This window comes from Crocodylus porosus, unplaced genomic scaffold, assembly GCF_001723895.1.
Source record: "Crocodylus porosus isolate Cpor-Errol unplaced genomic scaffold, CroPor_comp1, whole genome shotgun sequence".
In the NCBI taxonomy this organism is placed as follows: Eukaryota; Metazoa; Chordata; order Crocodylia; family Crocodylidae; genus Crocodylus; species Crocodylus porosus.
The window spans coordinates 112,211,649-112,231,540 of NW_017728947.1; the positions used below are offsets into that span (position 1 = coordinate 112,211,649).

Here is a 19,892-nt window from a genome sequence, read left to right on the forward strand (position 1 = left end):
GTCTCAGCACAGTCAGCATGGCACGGGGAGACGTGAGACTCGTAGGATTGTGTTTATGAGGGTCTTAAGTATATGCTTAAGCATAAGTATGTGTTTAAGTGCTTGGATCCTTGCTCCACAGGCTGCTTCCATGATTTAACTGCATTGAGGGCAGTCTCTGTCTCCCAGGGACCCTCTTTGTCACTGGATTACAGGGTCCAGACCCTTCTTGCTTGGTCTCTTCCTAGGCCCAGGCCTTCTGCCTACCTTTCTCGAGGGGCTCAGCTACTACACAGTGGCTGTCCTCAGCCCAGTCCTTAATCTAGTGACAGGGCACCATCCTGGGAGGTGGGAAATGTGGTTTTAAACCCTGTTAGTGGAGGATGGCCTAACCCTAATGAAGTGCCTGAGCAAATGCTCTAACCACTAAGCTACTGGGACAAAACCCACAAGGAGATCCTGCTGCCTGCACAAAATTGGTAAGTAGGTGCCTAGGGCAGTTCTGGGGGTGATCCCTCGTCTCATTCAGGTGCCAGCCTCCTGGCTGCAAGTAGGTGCCGAAGGGCCTCCCTCTACCATATCGGCAGTGAGTTGGAAAGAGGATGGAGCTGAGCACAGTAAATCCCAATGCTAGGTACCCAACTGTCCCCATTTCTAGCCTGGAGATGTAGGTAACTGGTTGTGTGGAGGACCTCCACAAGCCAGGTATGGAAACATCCAGCACAGCCACACCTAAGTCCCCTCCTGGTCTGCAGAGCTCTCTGCTGACCATCCTGGGAAAGCAGCTAACAAATAATCAGCAGGCCCTGGGGCAGATTTTCAGCTGATACCAGTCTATGATACTACACAATGATACATCCATTTAAGTTTCTTTAAACCAAATGTAAGCCTGGATATGTTCATTTAACATGCCCGGCCTTTTCTCTTCGCAATATAAAGTGTTCTGTCTTCTCTTGGATCCAGAAAGGAAACCTGAAAATGAAAGCCCCAGTAATGGTGAACCAGACTGCTACTTAAGTCATTTGTGGAAAAGCCCAGCATGCAATAATTGAGAAAATATACACTGTACTTCCCCTGTCCTGGTGTAATCTATAAAAAAAAATGCTATAAAAAAAGATTATACAAGTCTTACTGCTGCTGCTAGGTTTGCAAGCTGGTGAAAGACACATTCATCCGGATATGACTATCCATGACTAGTTTCCCAATGTGAAGACAATGTATGCCACCCTCCCGTAACCTTCAGGATGTGGACCTCCGCTGGAAACCACCAATCCACCCACTGCACGATGTGAATTTCCAATATCTTGCACTTGCAGCTCCGGCTTCTCGATTCAACGCACAGTGGCCATATTTATTTTCCTGCTAGCATCTCCTGCGACAGAGTAATTACCGTCTACCAAGAGGCAATTTCTGCATTCAATTAGTGGAAAAGCCAAAGTACCTTTGTGGAATCGTGGGGTGATAAAGTGTTTGGATGTGTGCTGTCAATGGCAGAGGGACTTTATAGTTAATAGCCATCGGCTATCTATGGCTTGCAGTCTCATTTGGATTACAGACAAAATTCTCAAGAGGGACGAGCGCTTCGCAGTGCCTGCAGTTGTTGACTGACCAACATGAAACATCTCCTAAGATCTGTATGAAATGGGGGCTTGGGTCCTCCAACTCAGGATGAGCACCCACAAAACTAGTAGCCCCTAAAAAAAAATCACTCGTCCCTTTTGAAAAATCCCGGCTTGTAGAATTTTTGGTTGAAATGTGTATTTCTCTATAGTAGCGGTTCTCAAACCTTTTTAGACTCAAGACACCACTTGGAAAATGCCAGCTCTTCGTTTTCCTCATTTCTTGACTGGAAAAATACTGGAGTATTCTTTGATGCCAAGAACTCAGAAAAACTATAACACTGCAGCATGGTTTTAACACTGTGGATTTCTATTCGAAATTTCTAGGTATATCTTGTGAATCATGTTTGCACACATAGCAGTGCTAACCTTGCATGGCACCCTTGAAAGGATCTCAGGGCACCCCAGGGTGCTGGGGCAGCCAAGGTGAGAATCACCGCTATACGGTATTGAAGTGAGTTCCTCCAAAACATGCAGAACACCAGAGGTCTGAATGAATTGCTGTGGGCCATGTGGACTGACTAATTTTCACACAGTGCTTACACTGTGAATAAATGTTAGATGGCAGCACTTGGGAAAGGCTTGGAAAAAAATGCCGTGCCTATTCATTCAAACATGGCACGCGTTTATTTAGTCTTGGGCTTAGCTTCTGTCAAAAGCTGCAAGCTGGCTGGTGTAAGCCATGTGAATGTGTTGAATGTGCACATGTGAATCAAAAGTTACTTTCTGTTGAATCTGCTAGTGGCAATGAAAGCATGGTTTCACTTTATGTTTACAGTATATTCCGTGCTTGTGGCCAGAGTCATTTATTTCTGAATTCCCTTGGACAAAAAACCACGGAGCAGGTTTCGTATACCACAGAGTTACCGAGTCATAGAGAAGTGGGGCTGGAAGGGACCTCCAGAGGTCATCGAGTCCAACCCCTGGCCTAAGGCAGGGTCAGCCCTATCCAAACCATCCCATACAATCATCATCTAAACTCTACATGAAACGACCCTCAACCTTGACACAACGCAGACCTAACACCCAAACTTGCCGCAGGGAAAGCAGCCAGGGCCCTGCTCTGTGCACCGTTGTCCCCACCCGCTCAAGAGGTCGCACAACAACAACCCCGAGAGTCCATACCAAGCTGACCCTGGGGTAAAATTTCTTCTTGACCCCAAACATAGCGATTGGTCTGATCCTGAGTACAGAGGTAAGACCCCGTAGCCAGGAACCTCCGGCTTTGGTCCAGCGGCAGCATTGGCACAGCCCAGTCAAAGTCCCCATCCAACGCCCAATGCCTCTGAGAAGGCTTAAAAACACCCCAACACACATAGCAGAAAAAAGGGGTGTTGGGGGGGGGGCAACCAGAAAAGCCCAGAATCATGGGAAATACCCATGGTAGAAAAAGGCGTCGCTACACCTAGAGCATCCCTGACCACTGGCTGTCCCACCTCTTCTTGAACACCGCCAGGGATGGAGAGTCCACAGCTCCCCGAGGCACCTATCCCACTGCCTCACTATTCTCACAGTTAAGAAATGTTTCTGGATATCCAAGCTAAATCTACTTTGCTGCAACTTCAAGCCATAGATCCATGTTGTCCTCTCTGCAGCAAGAGAGAAAAGGTGCTTTCCTTCTTCTTTATGGCAGCCCTTCAAGGGGGGTCTGTGTCATGCCCCCTCTTCAGCACCGCTTCCGCAAGCTGAGCTCCTTCAGCCTCTCCTCATATGACTTGCTCTCCCAACTCTTTCTCATCTTTGTTGCTGCCTCTGGACCCTCTCTAACTACTCCAAGTCTTTTTTGGAGTCAACGGTGTTACAGCGGTATAAAAAACCCCATCTCTTCTCTTCAGACTTGTGTCTCACTACATGCTGTACTACTATGTGCTGCCTACTAATCAAACCACCCGGGGCCTTAGCAATCCCTCTGTCCGTTTGCTCGCTCATTCGTTGACTTCCAATGTCTCGCCCCTCAGCCCCTCTAGGATCCCAGGGGGGCAAAATGCAGAGATGGGTTTTAAAAACCAAGACTCGTGGGACCCCTGGCTCTCTTGCCGGCTGTAGCAATTATGCAATGTTACTGATGGCAAATGAGCGACATACGGTACAAGTCTCCTCTATCCTACCAGGGGCCGATTGTGACAGCGGGGACACAAATTCTCCTCCCGTTTTCCTCTTGACACATCACAAGATGACACAAGATGCCAAGTGCATTCAGACATTTGCCGCTGCAGAATGACTAGCTAGTGCTAATTGCAGCAAATTACCTTGCACAATGTCACTCTCCTGACAGCAGCTCCTTGGAGCTGCAAGCGGCCCCCAGCATCCAAGGAGCCCCACACAACTGTCCTACCTCTCTTGTCTCCTGGAGTTAGCAGGCATGCTATTAATTTGAGGGGCATGAAATAAATGTCTTAAAGAGCTTGTGCACCCCCTCTGTTGTTGCCTAAATCGTGGTGAGTGGATCCCATTGTGACTCTTGAAAAGCAAGCGCTGGATTCAATAGAGCCGGAGCAATGTAGTGCACCTGGAATCTGGCCAGTGCTGTACACAAAACAGCATCCACGCACAAACACCCATTTGCTGCCCCCGCGCCCTTTCTGCAAATCAACCGAGCTTCCACATACTGCCCAAAGAGCTACAGAGCTTCTCATATTTGGACAAATATATCATCACGGGAAACTGTAGCAGGCTCAGACAGCAGCTACAGCATTGGATAATATGGTGATATCACATACTTGACCATTTGCTGTTGCCAAAAAAAACCCTTATCAAGAAATCAGTACGAGACTAGGCCACAGAGACCGTGTTTCGATATCACTTTTCCTATCCTACTTTTCTTACTTGATGCTAATGCCCGAACACCTTCTGAAGAAGCACTGCAGACCAAGTGTCTCTTCAGTCTGCGGGTGTTAATGGGAGTTTCAGGCCTTTTGTAAGAAGAATGACAGGGTCATGTCCCCACTTCTTGCAGCTCTATGCTGACCCATTTCATAGAAGCAGATTAAATTCAGGTTGAAGGGACCTCAGGAGGTCGCATGTAGTCCAGCCCCCTGCTCCAGGCAGGAACATCCCAGACCAGATGATCCCAGACAAAGCTTTGTCTACCCGAGGCCTCAAAACCTCTTTATCTGTTTTGAAGAAAATAGACCTCTTCCCCTCTAAAATTATTCTTCCTTTTAAGGTATCCACAACTAGGGGCCAATTTTGGAAATCTGGGTCTGCTTTCTGACTTGCCCATGCCACCATGGGCCAAATCCTATTTCACCTTACTCAGCACTTACGTAGCAAGATGCAGGTAACTTGGGGTACACACACACTTTCAAATTCCCTTTCCATCTGGGTGGAACGGGATCATGCCGGCAGGCTCGCACCTGCCAGAAATCAAAAGTTGGAGGAGGAAAGGACCTTTCAACTTTGCCCAGCAGCCTAATGGGCAAGGCACTTGTCCAGGATGTTAAAGAACCAGGTTGAAAGCCCCCTTCACCCAGAAGGGGCTCAAGCGGGCAGCTCCCCCTTCCCAGCAAAGTGCCCTATTGACCAGGCCATGGGCAAGGCGCGGTCCAGAGTGTCCTCAAGCCCTCCTAGCAAAGCTGAACCCTGGGCAGACCGGTGAGGCCAAAGACAGGTGGGCTGCTCAGCAAGAAGGGTGCTGGCAGAGAGAGGGGCCTGGGTCTCATGCTGGGGCCTGCTCCCCAGGGGAAGAAGTCTCCTAGTGCTCTTCAAACCGTTTGTCCAACGAATGCCAAATGCAAGGGGCAGGAAAGCCCCTGGGGCAATATCCCACATGCCCTTGAGCTTGCTTCTGGCCCTACAAATCTTCATTTCTGGCTGCTCACAGGACCAGCTTTAGCCGGAGGGCTGGAGCATGCTCTGGGCAATGTCCAGCCTGGGGTGGAGGTGGGGGGAGAAACAGTCTTTTCAGCCCTGCACCCTCCTGTAATGCCCCTGCTCCAATCCCCTTCCCCAATCTGCTGCTCTGCTTCTGTCCCTGTGCTCCCTCCCTGCTCCGCTTTCTGCTCCCCGTCCTATTGCCACACTGTGCGGCTTGTCCTCTCCCCGATCTGCTCCGTGCTGCACACAGAGGCTGCCTTTGCCACTTGTGCCATAGGTCCCCCCCACAGGAAATGGGAGAGGTGATTCAAGCCTGCTTTGGGCAAATGGCTCTGGATCCCAGGTGCCCAGCTCCCTGGGCACGTGCCCTGACCCCAAGGCTAGAGAGTGAGAAGTGGGGCCCTCCCCAGTTTTTCTGAAACTAAATTTGTGGATTTACAGCGACCAGGTATGTGCCTGGATCATCCTGTCCCACCCCAGAGCCCTGTGCTCCACTCTGCCCACGTGAGCGACCACAGCCACGCAGTTGCAAATACAATCAGAGCCCTGCAATCAGGTCTCTTGGGAGCACAAAGGTGCAATAGGGTTAGCTCTGCAGGAATTAGCAGCGGTATCCTGGGGCAGGTAGATGGGGCAGGTGGACAGGGCAGTGCTTCCCTCCTGCCCTCACCCACTCACACACACAGGGACTGCAAGTCAGCAGTGCCAGCACCCCGCACGGCGGCATGAGACCCCCAAGCTACTTCCAAAGACAGAGCCGTAATGTGATGAGGCTGGGCAGAGAAATCACCAAAGATCGCAGCCCGCAATGCATGTCATAGATTTATTGACCAGGCGGTCATCCATCTGTCTGTAGGTTCAGGAATGGGCAACAACAAGCCAGCACACAATCAGTACAATAAAAACCCTCTCACCAGTCGCGCTCAATCTGTGCGATCATCTCCCATTAGCATGCCGAAGCCAAATGGATTCAACGCTCATCTCCCCTGCGTTTTACACCATAGCCAAAGGCGGAAAACGCTAGAGAAGAGAAGGCTGGAAACTGAGCTACAAAACCCTCCATTACTATAGGATTTTCCAGACAATTGCAGAATATAGACGTTGCTTCACCAGGAAAAAGATATCTTCACGGATGGGGAATGGCATCTGTTGGTTTGCTCTGGATCTCCTTGTTGCTGGCTGATGCACTGCATATACACCAGCGAAGCTCCACTGAGCTCCAGAGTTTAACCATCAACTAGGGAGATGACAACTATCTTCCCAGGACAGAAGACAGGAAAGCAAACCCAGGGGTCCATGGGTCCATGCCTTCCCTGGGGAGTTTTGAGTGAACTTTGCCCAGTGGTGCAACTTGAACGGTCTTTCAAACCCGGGAGCCTCTGCAGTAAATTAAAGGACTGAGAAACAGTTGGACGAACTGCAGACAAGTCGTACGAAATGGCTCTCTGGGACAACGAAGGGCCATTCGGGCTGCTTTCTCAGAGCATAACATCGGGATCGGATGGGCTTCTGGGCCGAAAAGTCTTCAGTCTTATTTTATACCCCCGGTGGACACGCAGCCCTTGTCTGCTGGATGTCGCCAAAGAACGCAGAATATGTTCACAGGCAACGCAGAGAGATCACCGGCCTTCTGACTTTTACAGTTACGGTAAGGTAATCATCAGCTGCACTAGTCAACCCAACCGAGCTAACCCATCCACAGATGTGATCAGCTCCTCACTCCTGACTCCCTGAGGCACCTTGGTCCAGGACAGTGCTTAAGCATGTCCTTAAGTCCCAATCGCTTCTGCTGAAAGTTAAGCATTTGCTTTGGTGTATTCCTGAATCAGGACATTAGACATCTGAGCAGTGTCTCGGGTCCAAGGCTCTTTTTGGGTCTGACCCCAGCGCTCTGATGCCTTGAACCACAAGCCCCTTCTTGCTCTTGTCAGCACCCTCAGAAGCACGTCAGGGAAAGCTTAACACCAAACCAACAGCAAACCAAAGAGAACCAAAGGCCACGGATTCCTTGCTTGCTGCAACGCGCACGTCTTGCACACGTGCACGCCTGCGTACAACAGCCAGGAGCCAGCTTCACCTGCGCTGCCCAACTGCTTTGTGCTCGCAAAGTCTGCACGTGTCAGTACAAAGCAGCTAGGCAGTGCAGGTGAAGCTGGCTGTTCATATAAGCACAGAAAATCAGGGTTGGAAGGGACCCCAGTTGGGGCTGGTCCTGCTCCGAGCAGGAGGTTGGATCGGGTGATCTCCTGCGGTCTCTTCCACCCCGCGTTTTCCATGAACAGCCAGGAGCCAGCTCCACCTGTGCTGCCCAGCTGCTTTGTACCAACACGTGCAGGCTTTGTGACAGCGCAGCAGCACAAAGCAGTGGCAGGGCGCTGGTGAATATATCCCCTATCCCTCTCTCCAGTTCCCCATATCAACATGCAGACAGGACACCTGCAACGTCCAGGCCCATGTCTTTTGTTTCAACGGAGCGACACCCACCTAAAATCAGAGCAAGTCCAGGGGGAACTGGTCATGTCATTTCGCCAATACAACCCACGCTATGGGTCCGCTGCTGCCTATGCCTTCCTCAGGGGCACTGGGTGTTGGCTGCAGCCCAGGACATGGGTTGGGACTGGGCTGTGCCAATGCTCCTGCTGGGACTTAGAGTTGGAGGCTCCCGGCTAGTGGGTCTCGAGCCTCTGCTCAGGGTCAGACTGAAGACACACGTGGGGTCAGGGAGGACTTCTACCTGTTGGTCAGACTGGTACAGTCTGGGAGAGAAGGGGGCATTGCCTTCCTCTGTAGTAGGGGGCCTGGGGTCTCTTGAGCAAATATTAGCAGCTGTCTACAGAAGCAGGATGTTGGCTGCTGTGGGTCCCCCTGCTTGACCTGTGGCAGGTTCAGGTGCGATGCCTTGTGTTGTGTCAGGGCTGATGATACTTTTAGGAAGAGTTTAGATGATGGATTTGTCTGGGATGGTTTGGATAGGGCAAGGGTTGGACTAGATGTGATCTCTGGAGCTCCCTTCCAGCTCCATTTCTCTATGGTTTCTATGACACGCCTGCTCCCTGGTGCAAGGCCTGCTGGCAGCAAAGCACCCATGTCAGCAGCAACCGGTAGGCTGAGCCCAGACAGGCTGGTGCTAATGTGTGTGTGTGTGCGCGCGCGCGTGTGTGTGTGTGTTGGGGGGGGTGACAAGATGCTTGATGCGTGCGAGCACTGTGCAAAGGTCGAGGCAAAGGAGTGGGGAGCGGAGACTGCTGAAGTAGGGAGGACGCATCTGCCGGGGCAGCAAACGTTGGAAAGACAGGCAGGACGGTCACCACCATCTGCTCAGGCTCACGGCGCTCTGACCACGAAGGGCTGATGCTATGCTGGTCCCAGCATAACAAGGGAAGAGACCTACGGACCTCCTCCCAGCTCGTGCTACAGCTCCAGGAGGGGGAAAATCACAGAAACGCGTGCGGTGTTCGCTTGATCTTGGGTCTGATCTGAATCTTGATGAACCCCCTTTGAACCGCAACACATGATCTTGCTGCCTCGCGAGGGGAGGGGAGGGAACAGAGGGATTTCATCGGACAAGAGTCCAGGATCCGAGCTTAGCACGGAAAGCAGCAGGAGCTACAAACCAGGAGTACGGGCTCGAAGGAGGGATGCCACAAATGCAAGATTCAGTCTCTCCTTGGCAGAATAACCTCAAGCCTTCCTTAATTTGCAGATTTAAAACGATTTGGCCACAGGGAACGCTGGCAAGGAACAACGGGCTGAACCCCCCAGAGCCAGCCCAGCAAAATTCAGGGGACTGAACACAAGGTTCAAGACACAGCCACAGATCTACGGAGGGGGTAACCAGCTACAGAAACGGACCCCAGCTCAGGATCTGGTGGGGTCTGGTCGAATTAGACTCCACAACCTGCTTTCTCTGTCTCTACAATGTACGTGACGGTGTCAGCTTCGACTGCTGATTCTCAACCAGGAGGTCACGGCACCCCAAGGCACCTGGAGAGCCTTTCAAGGGTGCTGCACAACATTGCACTGTTCAGTGTGCAAACCTGAGTCACCCAATAAACTAGAGATTTCAAATAGGAGTCCTTCTTAGTGTTAAATGCACTCCATGCTGCCTTCCCGTGGGCTTTCTGAGCTCTCTGCAACAGAAGAATTGCTCTACTATTTTTCTGTCATCAAAAATCAAGTGAAAACTGGGAGCTGGCATTTTCCAAGGGGAGGTATGGATTTATTGAGGGGTGCCTTGAGTCTATCAAGGGTGCCTCGAGCCTAAAAAAGGCTGAGAACCAGTGTTTCAGAATCACACCGGGCAAGCAAAACTGCAGACCGGATCTTCCACGCTAGGAAATCAATGCCGCTTTGTTTGTGTCCACAGAGCCATGCCAAGTTACGTGGGCCGAGGCGCTGACCCCTGCTCCCTGCACCGTGGCAGATGCTGCGCCAGCGCCACTAGCCTACAGGCACGAAAGGTTTGCACCGCATTCATATTCAATTTGAACCTCCTTTTTAAAAAAACTAGTTAGATAAGAGACCAGCAACATGAAAGGCATAATTAACACTGATCACAAACGCTTTAACTATAAGATCCCTCCCTTGAGCTCTGTTCACTCAATGCCTTATTAAGGAACAGCATTAATCTAGTCACATTTCTGCGGTCTTGCAACCCAGATGATTTCATGGATGATCAGATGCAAGGAAACGCATATCTTTAAAATGAGCTGCTACCATGTTCACCAGTTTTTCTGTAGTGGAGGTTTTCTGCTGGGAGCCTTGATGATATCATTTGTTACCAAGACCAATGGCTGGCTTGAGAGCATGCCCGCACTGCACTGTTGTTACTCTGTCTGATGTTTTGAATCACGGAGAATCAGGCTGGAAGGGACCTCCAGAGGTCATCTAACCCGACCCACTGCCAGAGGCAGAATCAGCCCTATCGTAACCATCCTATACAAATCCATTGTCCAGCCTCCTAGCAAAACTAAGAGATTTGCCCTTTTTTTTAAAGCTATCACTATATGCTAAAGGAATCAGGACTCATGGTAGAGGTGATATCTTTTATTAGATGAACTAGATTTTTGCAAAAAAAAAAAAAAAAAGGCGGCTTTATTTGCAAGCTTTTGGGCACAAAAACCCTTCTTCAGGCATAGGAGAAAAGATTGTAAGAGTTCTCCTAGGTTTACCTGAAGAAAGGTGCTTGTGTCTGACAGCTTGCAAAGACATTTTTTTTGTTGTTGCAAAAATCTAGTTGGTCTAATGAAAGATATCACCTCTACCGCGAGTTTTGATTCCTTTTGCCTCTAAACCAACACGGCTCCAACCTGTGTACCATTACTATATGCTGTGTCTCTTTATCCAGAGGTCAGACGGTTCAGTGCTGATTAGAAATCCATGCTGAGGTAGACAACAGTAGGTGTGTCCATAGAGATCAACTGAATAGGTCCTTTGATGCAATCAGCCCAGGGCTGGTCTCACCGGTATCAGCATAAGGACTAACCCCACGAGCTCCACTGGAGCCTGTGTGAGAGTCAGTGAGAACCAGGCTTATTGCGTACAAAAATATTTTCTGCTCTCTGGGAAGTTCAGCATCTTTCCCCCGTGATGGCTACGGCACTGAAGCGCTTTTGACCTGCCTGTTATCTGCATTGCGTTTGTCAAGGATTAATTATGTTAATGCAGTTTTATTAACTATTTGCACAGGGACCACCACTCTGGGAGAGAGGGGGTGTACTCGAAAGAGAAAGGGGACTGGATTGTGTGCAAAGTGATTTAACAAGCGGGACAGTGCAAGTGAAGGGGAAACTCCTGTAGGCACTGCCAGAAGCAGGAATAAAACAGAATAAAAAACACTGCTTGATGGTCTATAGCAAGAACGTCCCAATTTGAGTGCGTTGGTGATGCGGGGGGCTGGACCCGATGATCTCGCGAGGTCCCTTCCAGCCCTGTCTATAAAACCCATAATGGCAGGGATCTGAGCCCTTCTGAAATGACTCCGAGAAAAAAAAGGCATGCTTGGAAATGGCATGTGCTTCAGAAGAATTTGGAAAAAAACCACAACCCAAACCATGCAAACTCTATTGCTTTATGTCAAATGATGTAGTAAATGCCTTCACTCTCACATAAAGGACGCTACAATACCCCTCGCTGCTTGGTGCTGTATGTCCAGAAAGTGTGTGCTCTGTAAAAAGGTTCACAGCCTCTGCAGACCAGCCCTCTTTCTTCCTTTAAATCACCTTCTTATTTGGCTGGAAGATTAACCCCAGGCAGCTATTGTCATGGAGATAGATATGCGGTAGGGTTCTTCAGGGAAGTCCGCTGCAGATTTTTAAGCATGCGAAGGGCAGGAGTTTCAGAGAGCGGGAGAAAGCAAATCAATAAACAAGACACACTATTTAAAAAAAAGTGTAAATACCGCCACTAGCCCTGGGGGATTACTTTCTATGGAGGAGCAGGAAGAAACGGCACGGGAGAGGAGAAGCATCATGTTGCGGAGAACGTATTCCTCCACCGCACACGCTTCGTTCGCGACGCTCACGGCTAAACAACAACACTTTTTCTCATGTTAGCACCGTTTACTTCATGCCATTACACCACACGCTACATCATCTTCCTCTACGAGAAGCCGGTGGTGCAGACCTCTCCCCGGGATAGTGTCATCTGTTGAAATTTCCAGGATGCAGACATGGGAACAGATCCACTGTTCGCCCAGATTCGTGCGAACCCAGTGAATCGTCACCAACTTCAGCTGAATTGCTCCTGGTTTCTATCAGCGTCGGCAGGAGCAGATTTGGGCCCACGTGACGCTCACCTACAGAACGGCCGGAACAGTGACAAGCAAGAAACCATGCGAAGGGCAGGTCTGGAAAGGGACTTAGGAGCCTTGCAGAAGTCAATAGATGCCTAAGTGGTTTCAACAGCATTAGGCATCTTTAAAAATCCAGAGTCAATCCCGAGCGCCCAGCTGGTGTGGCATGGCGTAGCCCCAGGGAGATCAACCGATTTGGGAATGAGCCACTCAAGCCAACAGAGCTCCACTGACCTCCACTGGCTGAAGACGCCGGCTTTGCAACTGTAAGGCTGTGGGAGGATTTCTACGGGCCAAACCCAGTCTCCCCGAAGAGGCCGTGAGACTCGATGCACAGAATTACTCTTGATGAACGGCGTATTCAAGGGTGCCTTGGATTCTGCTGAGTGCAGCAGCGGCAGGGGCAAAACCCACCTGGCACAAAGCCACCCAGAGCCAACCACGCCGGACTCCAGGCCGCTGGGGCTAGCGCCTCGTCTGTTGGAGCGCACCGGAAAGCAGGTGTCTATGGATCCACCCCCGTTTACACCACTCAGGAGCTGGCCCTGCAAACTAGAAAGACAGAGTAAAGGACCCAAAATGCAGTTTGCCATCAGGACGGAGACCTGAGAGGCAGTGAGACCCTGCAGACCAGCCTGAAGGAAGCACGCTGGAAGGCCTAGCAGCATGCGGACTCTGGGGAAAAGTACATTGTTTTCAGCAGCGAAATCCGGTTGTCCCCGCCACTCTTGTTTCAGCAGCAAATATTTCACTTTGCAAATGCAAATACGGCTTTGTCTGCTCAGAGGCTCCCTGGCTATTTCCCATGAGTATCATGTGTGAAAGGAATCCCTTTAGAGCCAGCAGCGAGACGCTCCCCGTCACAAGAAAGGGGTTTCCGACAAAAGTTTCTTTCTTCAGCAAATGACATGGGGCTGGACCAGCCAAGTCAGCGAATTAATAATGCTGTCTTCCAGGCAGGGCCCTGGCTCTGCTGCCTGCTGCCCTTAAGGAAGATACCAGGAGGCTCCGGGGCCATTCCTCGTGCTTTCTTTTGCACAGATGTGCAAAGCAGCTGGCACAAAACCAGGCTTGCCATAACTCTGATTTCAGGACGCTGAATCAAAGAGGCTCTCAGCCATTGCCTCTGTTGAAACCAGTCTGGATGGATGGATATCCAGACCGCGCATTAGTTAACAAGCCTTGCGCTACAGGCGGTCTGTGCGGCTTATTGGAGCGTAACGCGTGGCATCCTCACTTGGCTCTGGGGAGCCATCACTGCCGATGGCTGACATCCAACCACGGTGCCAGGGCCGGCACTTACTGCGAGAGATGCGGGAAGAGCGAGTTTGCCCACGTACCATCCAAACGCTGTTGAAACCCTATCATTTGGCGTTCCCTCCGCTAAAATCAGCAGGCCGCTTGCTGCCTGGCTGTACGGGGAGCTCTCGGTGCCATGGGCCGATCCAGGTTGCAATCTATTAAAAACGCAGCAGCGTCAAAGAGGTGCTCGTGATGAAATGAGCCTCCCTGCTCCCCCCTCCTGCCGCTGTATCGCACCCATTTTGGGAGATGATGCAGACTGCCTTGCTCTATTAAAGCTGAGCAGGAGGGTGCGTCTACAGGGCAGGTTGCGGGTATAGGATGGAGACCCCTTGGCCGGCCAGAGGGGCACTTGCAAGTATGTGACTGAGCAGATGCTGGCTGGGACTGGCAAGGTGCTTAGGTGGCCGTGATATTGTGAATGGGATTCTGTGACAGGGCTGCCTGTTGCAGTACTACGACCTATGTCGTATGGTCCTGTTCTCCCAACATAACCCAGCTACCCACGTGCAATGCAGCTCTACACGGGCACGAGAAAGGAGGGGAACACACCGGGCAGCTCGTTCAAATCTGGTGTGCAATAAAGCCCAAACACCAATGCACCAGCATAACATTTTGTGTTGCGGGTCTGCAGCTTAATCTCAAGGTAGTTATTTGCTTAGGTCAGTGATTCTCACCTAGGGTTTGCAGCACCCTGGGGTGCCACGAGATCCTTTTAAAGGGGCAACAGGTTGCCACACAATATAAGCACTGTTGGGGGTGCAAGCACCTACACGTGGTTCATAAGATAAAGCCAGAGACTGCAAATAGGAATCGACAGCATCAAAAATATTCTGCCCCGTTGTGGTCTTTCTGAGTTCTTTTCAGCAGAAGAATTGCTCTACTATTTCTCCATAGTCATAAAACAAGTGGAAACGAAGATCCAGTGGTTTCTGAGGGGGGCCTTGAGGTAGCTGAGAACCACACGCTTAAGCAAACAGGCTATTAACTGCTCCCCTAATGGCAAAACCCCCCACAAACCTCTCCCTCTGCCTGAAGGAGGGTGCATGTGCCCGAAAGCTTGCAAAGCACAATTTTTCCAACTATTTAGTTGAGCTAATAAAAGATATCCCATCTACCCAAAGAACCTGCCCCTAATGGCAAGGCATGGTCACAGCACGTGTTGAGCGCAGCTCTCAGGGGAGCTGGTCATCTGTCTGCTCCAGAGGCTGGTGTAGTTTATACCGGTGTACAAATGCAGTGTAAACCCACCAGTCCCAATGGGTTGTGCGCCAAGGGCTATGTCTCAGTCGTGCTGCTGCTGCTGCATCTGTCTGTCCTGACCCTTTTTACAGAGCACACGCTTTCTGGACATACAGCACAAAGCAGTGGGGGGTATTTTAGTGTCCTTTATTCTGGCAGTTCCTTCTTCTCCTTGTAACCCTAACACCAAAACTGGACTGAGGAAGGGCCTCCAGCTCCTGCACGCGCCAAGTCCAAGGGTCTTGGGATTATGCTGGGATTGCTACCTTGCCTGCCCAAACAGTAATGATTAAAAGGTGTCTGGAGCTCAGCCCCAGGAAGGAGAAGAGCCTCCTTGTCTTTTCTGCTTCCTTCCTCTACCTTTCCATGCGTCCGATGCCACAGAATCACAGAAAATGAGGGGTGGAAGGGACCTCATGGGGTCACATCTAGTCCAACCTCCTGCTCCAAGCAGGACGAGCCCCAACTATATCGTCCCAGCCAAGGCTTTGTCTAGCCAGGGCTTATACACCTCCAAGGATGGAGACTCCACCACTTCTCTGGGGAGCCTGTTCCAGTGCTTCCCCACCCTCCTCGTGAAAAAGTTTTTCCTAACATCCAACCTCAACTTGCCTTCTTGCAACCAGAGCCCATCGCTCCTTGTCCTGTCATCTCCTCCCACTGAGAACAGCCCAGCTCCATCCCCTTTGCAACCCCCCACCTTACAGGGAGTTGAAGGCTGCTGTTCAATCCCCCCCTCGGTCTTCTCTTCTGCGGACTAAATCAGCCCAGTTCCCTCAGCCGCTCCTCATTAGTCATGTGCCCAGCCCACAAACCATTTTCATTGCCAAGCATCCCCGAATACTGCACATGACCAAATGTTTGCAAATGCTCCATCATGGAGGGATTAGATGCCAACGTGGCCCATCAAATACCCCTATTATGTCTCCTAGCACTTACTGGTACGTTTTGCCGGGTAACTGAACCCCTCCGCAGGTACAGAACCAAGCACGGCACAACCACCACGATGCCTAGCAGGGACTTCACTATTGCTATTGCAAGTACTTAGAAGACCCTCAGATATTCAAGTCACGAGCAGCTTAAAACCTGGAGACCGACAGAAATAACCAAGCTATTGGAGTTTCAGCGCTTAATCAGGACAACTTCTAAACATGGAGAACAAGAAAGGTTTCTAACCGGAGAAGCAAGGCTCTGAAACAACTTTCCCTTCGCCCCAGAAGCAGCCAATACCCTACCTCACTTTATGGTGGAGCTTCCTTGGTTTTAAATGATAACACAGTTGCCTGCAGTAGCACCATAATGGACTTAAGTGACCTAGGAGAGCCCTTCTATTAGCCGGACTCACCCTGTACTCATTACACATGCAAGCTTCCTCGCAAGAGAGAAAGCGGCACCGGGAATATTGCAAGAAAGACAAAGTTTGGCCCCACGTGCCTTTGACTCCAAGAGGACTAAAGCTCGTCTGCATAAAAGGAAAACTCCAGAGAGCAGCGATGTATATATTATGAAAAGGAGGACGTTTCAGATGATCCATCCACTTTCCTCTTGGTCCCTGGGCATACCATGTCAATAGCTCTGCTGGAAGGCAAGGCCACACAGAAAAGGTCTTATCTTGTTATCTGGGTCCATTTTCAAAATCAGCGCTCTCTGAAATATATACCTTTGAAATCTGCAGTTCTCAGCGGTGAGAACGGCACCGTCGGCATGGTCTCGCCGCACAGCGAAGAAGCGGGTCGCTTGTTAAAGAGCTCTCTAGGGAGAGGTGATTGATCTCTTCCCCAAGTAAAGCACACTGTATTTAACAGCCGTGGCGTTAGGCCGTCATAACTTGATATATGAATGCTGCTTTCAAGAACAACAACTCATCAAGGCGCTCTCAGCTCAGCGCAGGTTTCACCGAGGACCGGGTCCTTCTCATAGTGGAAATAAAGAGACGTTACTTGTTGCCAGTATGTATTTCCACTGTTGGTCTGCAGAGCACGGCCCGAACTTTGTCATGCCCTCTTGCACGCTTCAGAGGTGCATTAGAGCCAAGAGCCCACCTCGACCACAGCACGATGACCAGACGGATGAGAACGACATTCCCTTTTACATTAGCCTTTTTCAGCCAGTCCTGTTTGATTTGCAGGGTCTCGTTCTGCGACAGGCTGAAGACCCCCTTGGGTAGTGCGGAAGCACAGAGACTCAGCACCCGAAAGGCATTTGAGCGCTCATCTACCCAGGCCCGTTGCACGATGGAGCCTTTAAGTGCCAATGGCTGATGCTCTTTATTTGCAATACGTACACTCCCCAAGCGCCTGCCCCGTGCTCTGGCTGCCCGCTCCCAGATTCGAGGGCTCAATCCTACTGCATTTACAAGACTCGCTCTCCTGCCTTAGCAGCTACCCAGCAGGGAGCAGCAACAAGCCTGGCATCTCCGGCCTGGGCATGAGCCGAACGGCAGGGTGACTCAGGAGAAAGCACGACCGGACCAAACGCTTGGAAATCCAGCTCAGGAAGCTACGCCATGCAAGGGAAGCGATCACCCCCGGTGACATCGAAGGCCTCCAACAGGGCCTCGCTTCCGAAGAGCAGCTGAGTTAAAATCCACTCATGAAGGGGTCGGCCTAGGACTCTCCATAGTCATTACAAGGACTAACGCCCCTCTCTTCAGGATGGGCTTAACTGCAGGCACGGGCCTCTTATAGCTAACGAGGCTTCTTCAAAGGCTTAACATTATGCACATACTTCATTAAAGACCTCGGCTGGATTGAGCCCTAACACCACCAAGAAGAGAAGGGGTTAAATTGGATAGACTCGTAGCCGAAGCGTGTGATGTCACTGCTGGCCTGTGATGTGATGTGTGTTTGGGAGGCAGCTCCCCAGGGCCCGCATCCCCTGGACTGCAAGGCTGTACGGCGGGGCAGGAGCCCGGAGATGCGCGGCTCGGCGTAACGCAATAACTAAATACCCCCGTCCGTGGGAAACACACTTGCTCCTGGCCCCCGCGAGAAAAGCCAGGGAGGCCCCAACACCCGGGGGTGGCTGGTGTCGCCGGGCGGATGAGGACGCGCACCATGTCGTTAGTGGGGAGCCTGTTCATCGGGCCGTGGGAGGAGGACATGCACACACTCACGCAGAGGACATATACACGTGGAGGACACACATGCATGCACTCACAGATGGCATGCACACATGAAGGACAAAACACACACAAAAGACAAACACGTGCACGCACACCCCCCCGCCGCCCACGCGGAGGACACATACACGTGGAGGAAACAAACAAATACATGGAGGACACACATGCGTGCACACACAGAAGACACGTCCACATGGAGGAGAAACACACACATGCAAGACAAACACATGCACACACACGGAGGACACAAGCACACACAGGGGACACATACACACACAGAAGACAAAACATACACACAACACACATTCGCATGGAAGACAAACGCGCACACAGAGGACACACACACACACACGGGGGACATACACAACCACCTGGAGGACACACACATGCATGCATAAACACACATACGCACGCAAGCAAGCAAGACATACACACGCACTCACACAGGGGCCACACATGCACATGGATGCACACGGAGTTCACACTCACACGCACTCACTCCCAGCTCTCAGGAAGGCCGCGCTCCCAGAGCCGCTGGGGCACGGCCCCTGCAGGAGCACCCCCAGGGCGGTCAGAAGCACCCCCCTGCCCTTCCCCCCCGCCACCCCGTGCACTGCCCACGCGTGTGCTTCACCACGGGGCGCTTCGCCTCCACGCCTCCGCACGCGACACGCCGGGACGGCAGCGTTCCTGGAAAGCGTCTCCCGAGGGGCCGGCGCAGCTCTCCCACACGCTGCGCGGGGGCTCCCGGGGCATCCGCGCCACGTCTCTCCGCGTCCCTGTCGTTTCTGCCCCAGTTACCTCAGGCGGGGTCAGCCGCACGCCACGCAGGCCCGGGGTACGCTGCCCTGCGGCGGATCTGGCTCTGCCCGCCCCCTCGCACGCTCACCCAGGAGACGCAGCGGTCCCGGGGCAGGCTCTCCCCCCGACTGCGGGGGCCTATCCCTCCCTGCTGCTTTCCCGGGGCCGCACGCCAGGCAGGGGAAGGACGGACGGGGACCGCACGGGCACGTGGGGCCGTGCCCCCATCGCGAGGCAGGGCGAGGGCACGGGGCCGCACCGAGCGGCAGACCCTTAGGGCGGACCCCGAAGCGCAGGGCTCGGCCCTCAGGGGCCCGCCACGCGCCGAGCCCCCCGCGGCCGGGCAGGGCCCTCACCTTGTGCAGCTTCCACATGGCGCCCAGGGCCTTGACCTCGTGGCTGGAGTGCTTGCCCTCCTCCAGGCACTGGTAGCACACGGGCATCTTGCACTGCACGCAGTACATGCTGTGGTTCTCCAGCTCGTGGTCCGTGCAGGTGGAGATCTTGCGGGGGCTCAGCCTCCTGCTCACCCGGCCCTGGGCTGGCGGCACCAGGCGGTGCTTCGCGAGGGGGCCCCGGGGCGGGTGGCACCTCAGCCTGCAGGGATCGCAGTAGAAGACGTCGCACTGCTCGCACATCACCGTGGCCTCCTTGGGCGCCTTCTCGCACAGCTGGCAGTGCAGCGCGGCCGCCTTGCTCTGCTGGTAGCGGTCGATGACGCCCTCCAGCACCCGGTTCTTGGGGAAGCCGCGCAGCCCCCGCTCGTCCAGGATGAGGCTGCGGTGGCACTGCGGGCAGGTGATGCAGGCGTTGCGGGGCACGGGGGCCAGCGTGGCGGCCGGCGGCAGGTGGGGCGGCGGGGGCACGGCCGGCGGGAAGACCCGCACGCCGTTGGGCGACTTCTGGCACGGCGTGGTGGGCGCGCTGGCGAAGCCGCCGTAGGAGCCGTAGCCGCTGTCCGCCTCGCTGTACAGGCTCATTTTGTCCAGGTCCAGGTAGTCGTAGTCGGAGACCCCGGAGCCCGAGGCGCGGCGGCTCTGCGGGGACTCGGCCTCGGGGGTCTGCACCAGGATGTTGCGGGCGCAGGCCTGGCACAGGTTGTGCGAGCAGGGCAGGATGATGGGCTCGCGGTAGAAGGAGCCGCACACCGGGCACTTCAGCTCCTCCTCCATCTCCTCCATCGGGGCTCGGCTCGCCCCGGCGCGGCTCCGCGGGCGCC

At 52.6% G+C, this 19,892-nt stretch overlaps 1 protein-coding gene across 6 annotated transcripts in view; it reads right to left on the reverse strand.

The window, feature by feature from the left end:
- TRIM9 (tripartite motif containing 9) overlaps nt 1-19,886 on the reverse strand; it is a 145,233-nt gene extending 125,347 nt beyond the window's left edge. For all 6 annotated transcript variants that reach the window (XM_019550959.1, XM_019550963.1, XM_019550962.1 and 3 more), the window contains exon 1: nt 19,030-19,886. In XM_019550959.1, coding sequence (XP_019406504.1) covers nt 19,030-19,854 — 825 coding nt within the window. In that variant the 5' untranslated portion in view covers nt 19,855-19,886. The remainder of the gene's footprint in view (nt 1-19,029) is intronic.
- Nucleotides 19,887-19,892: the final 6 nt, after the last annotated feature.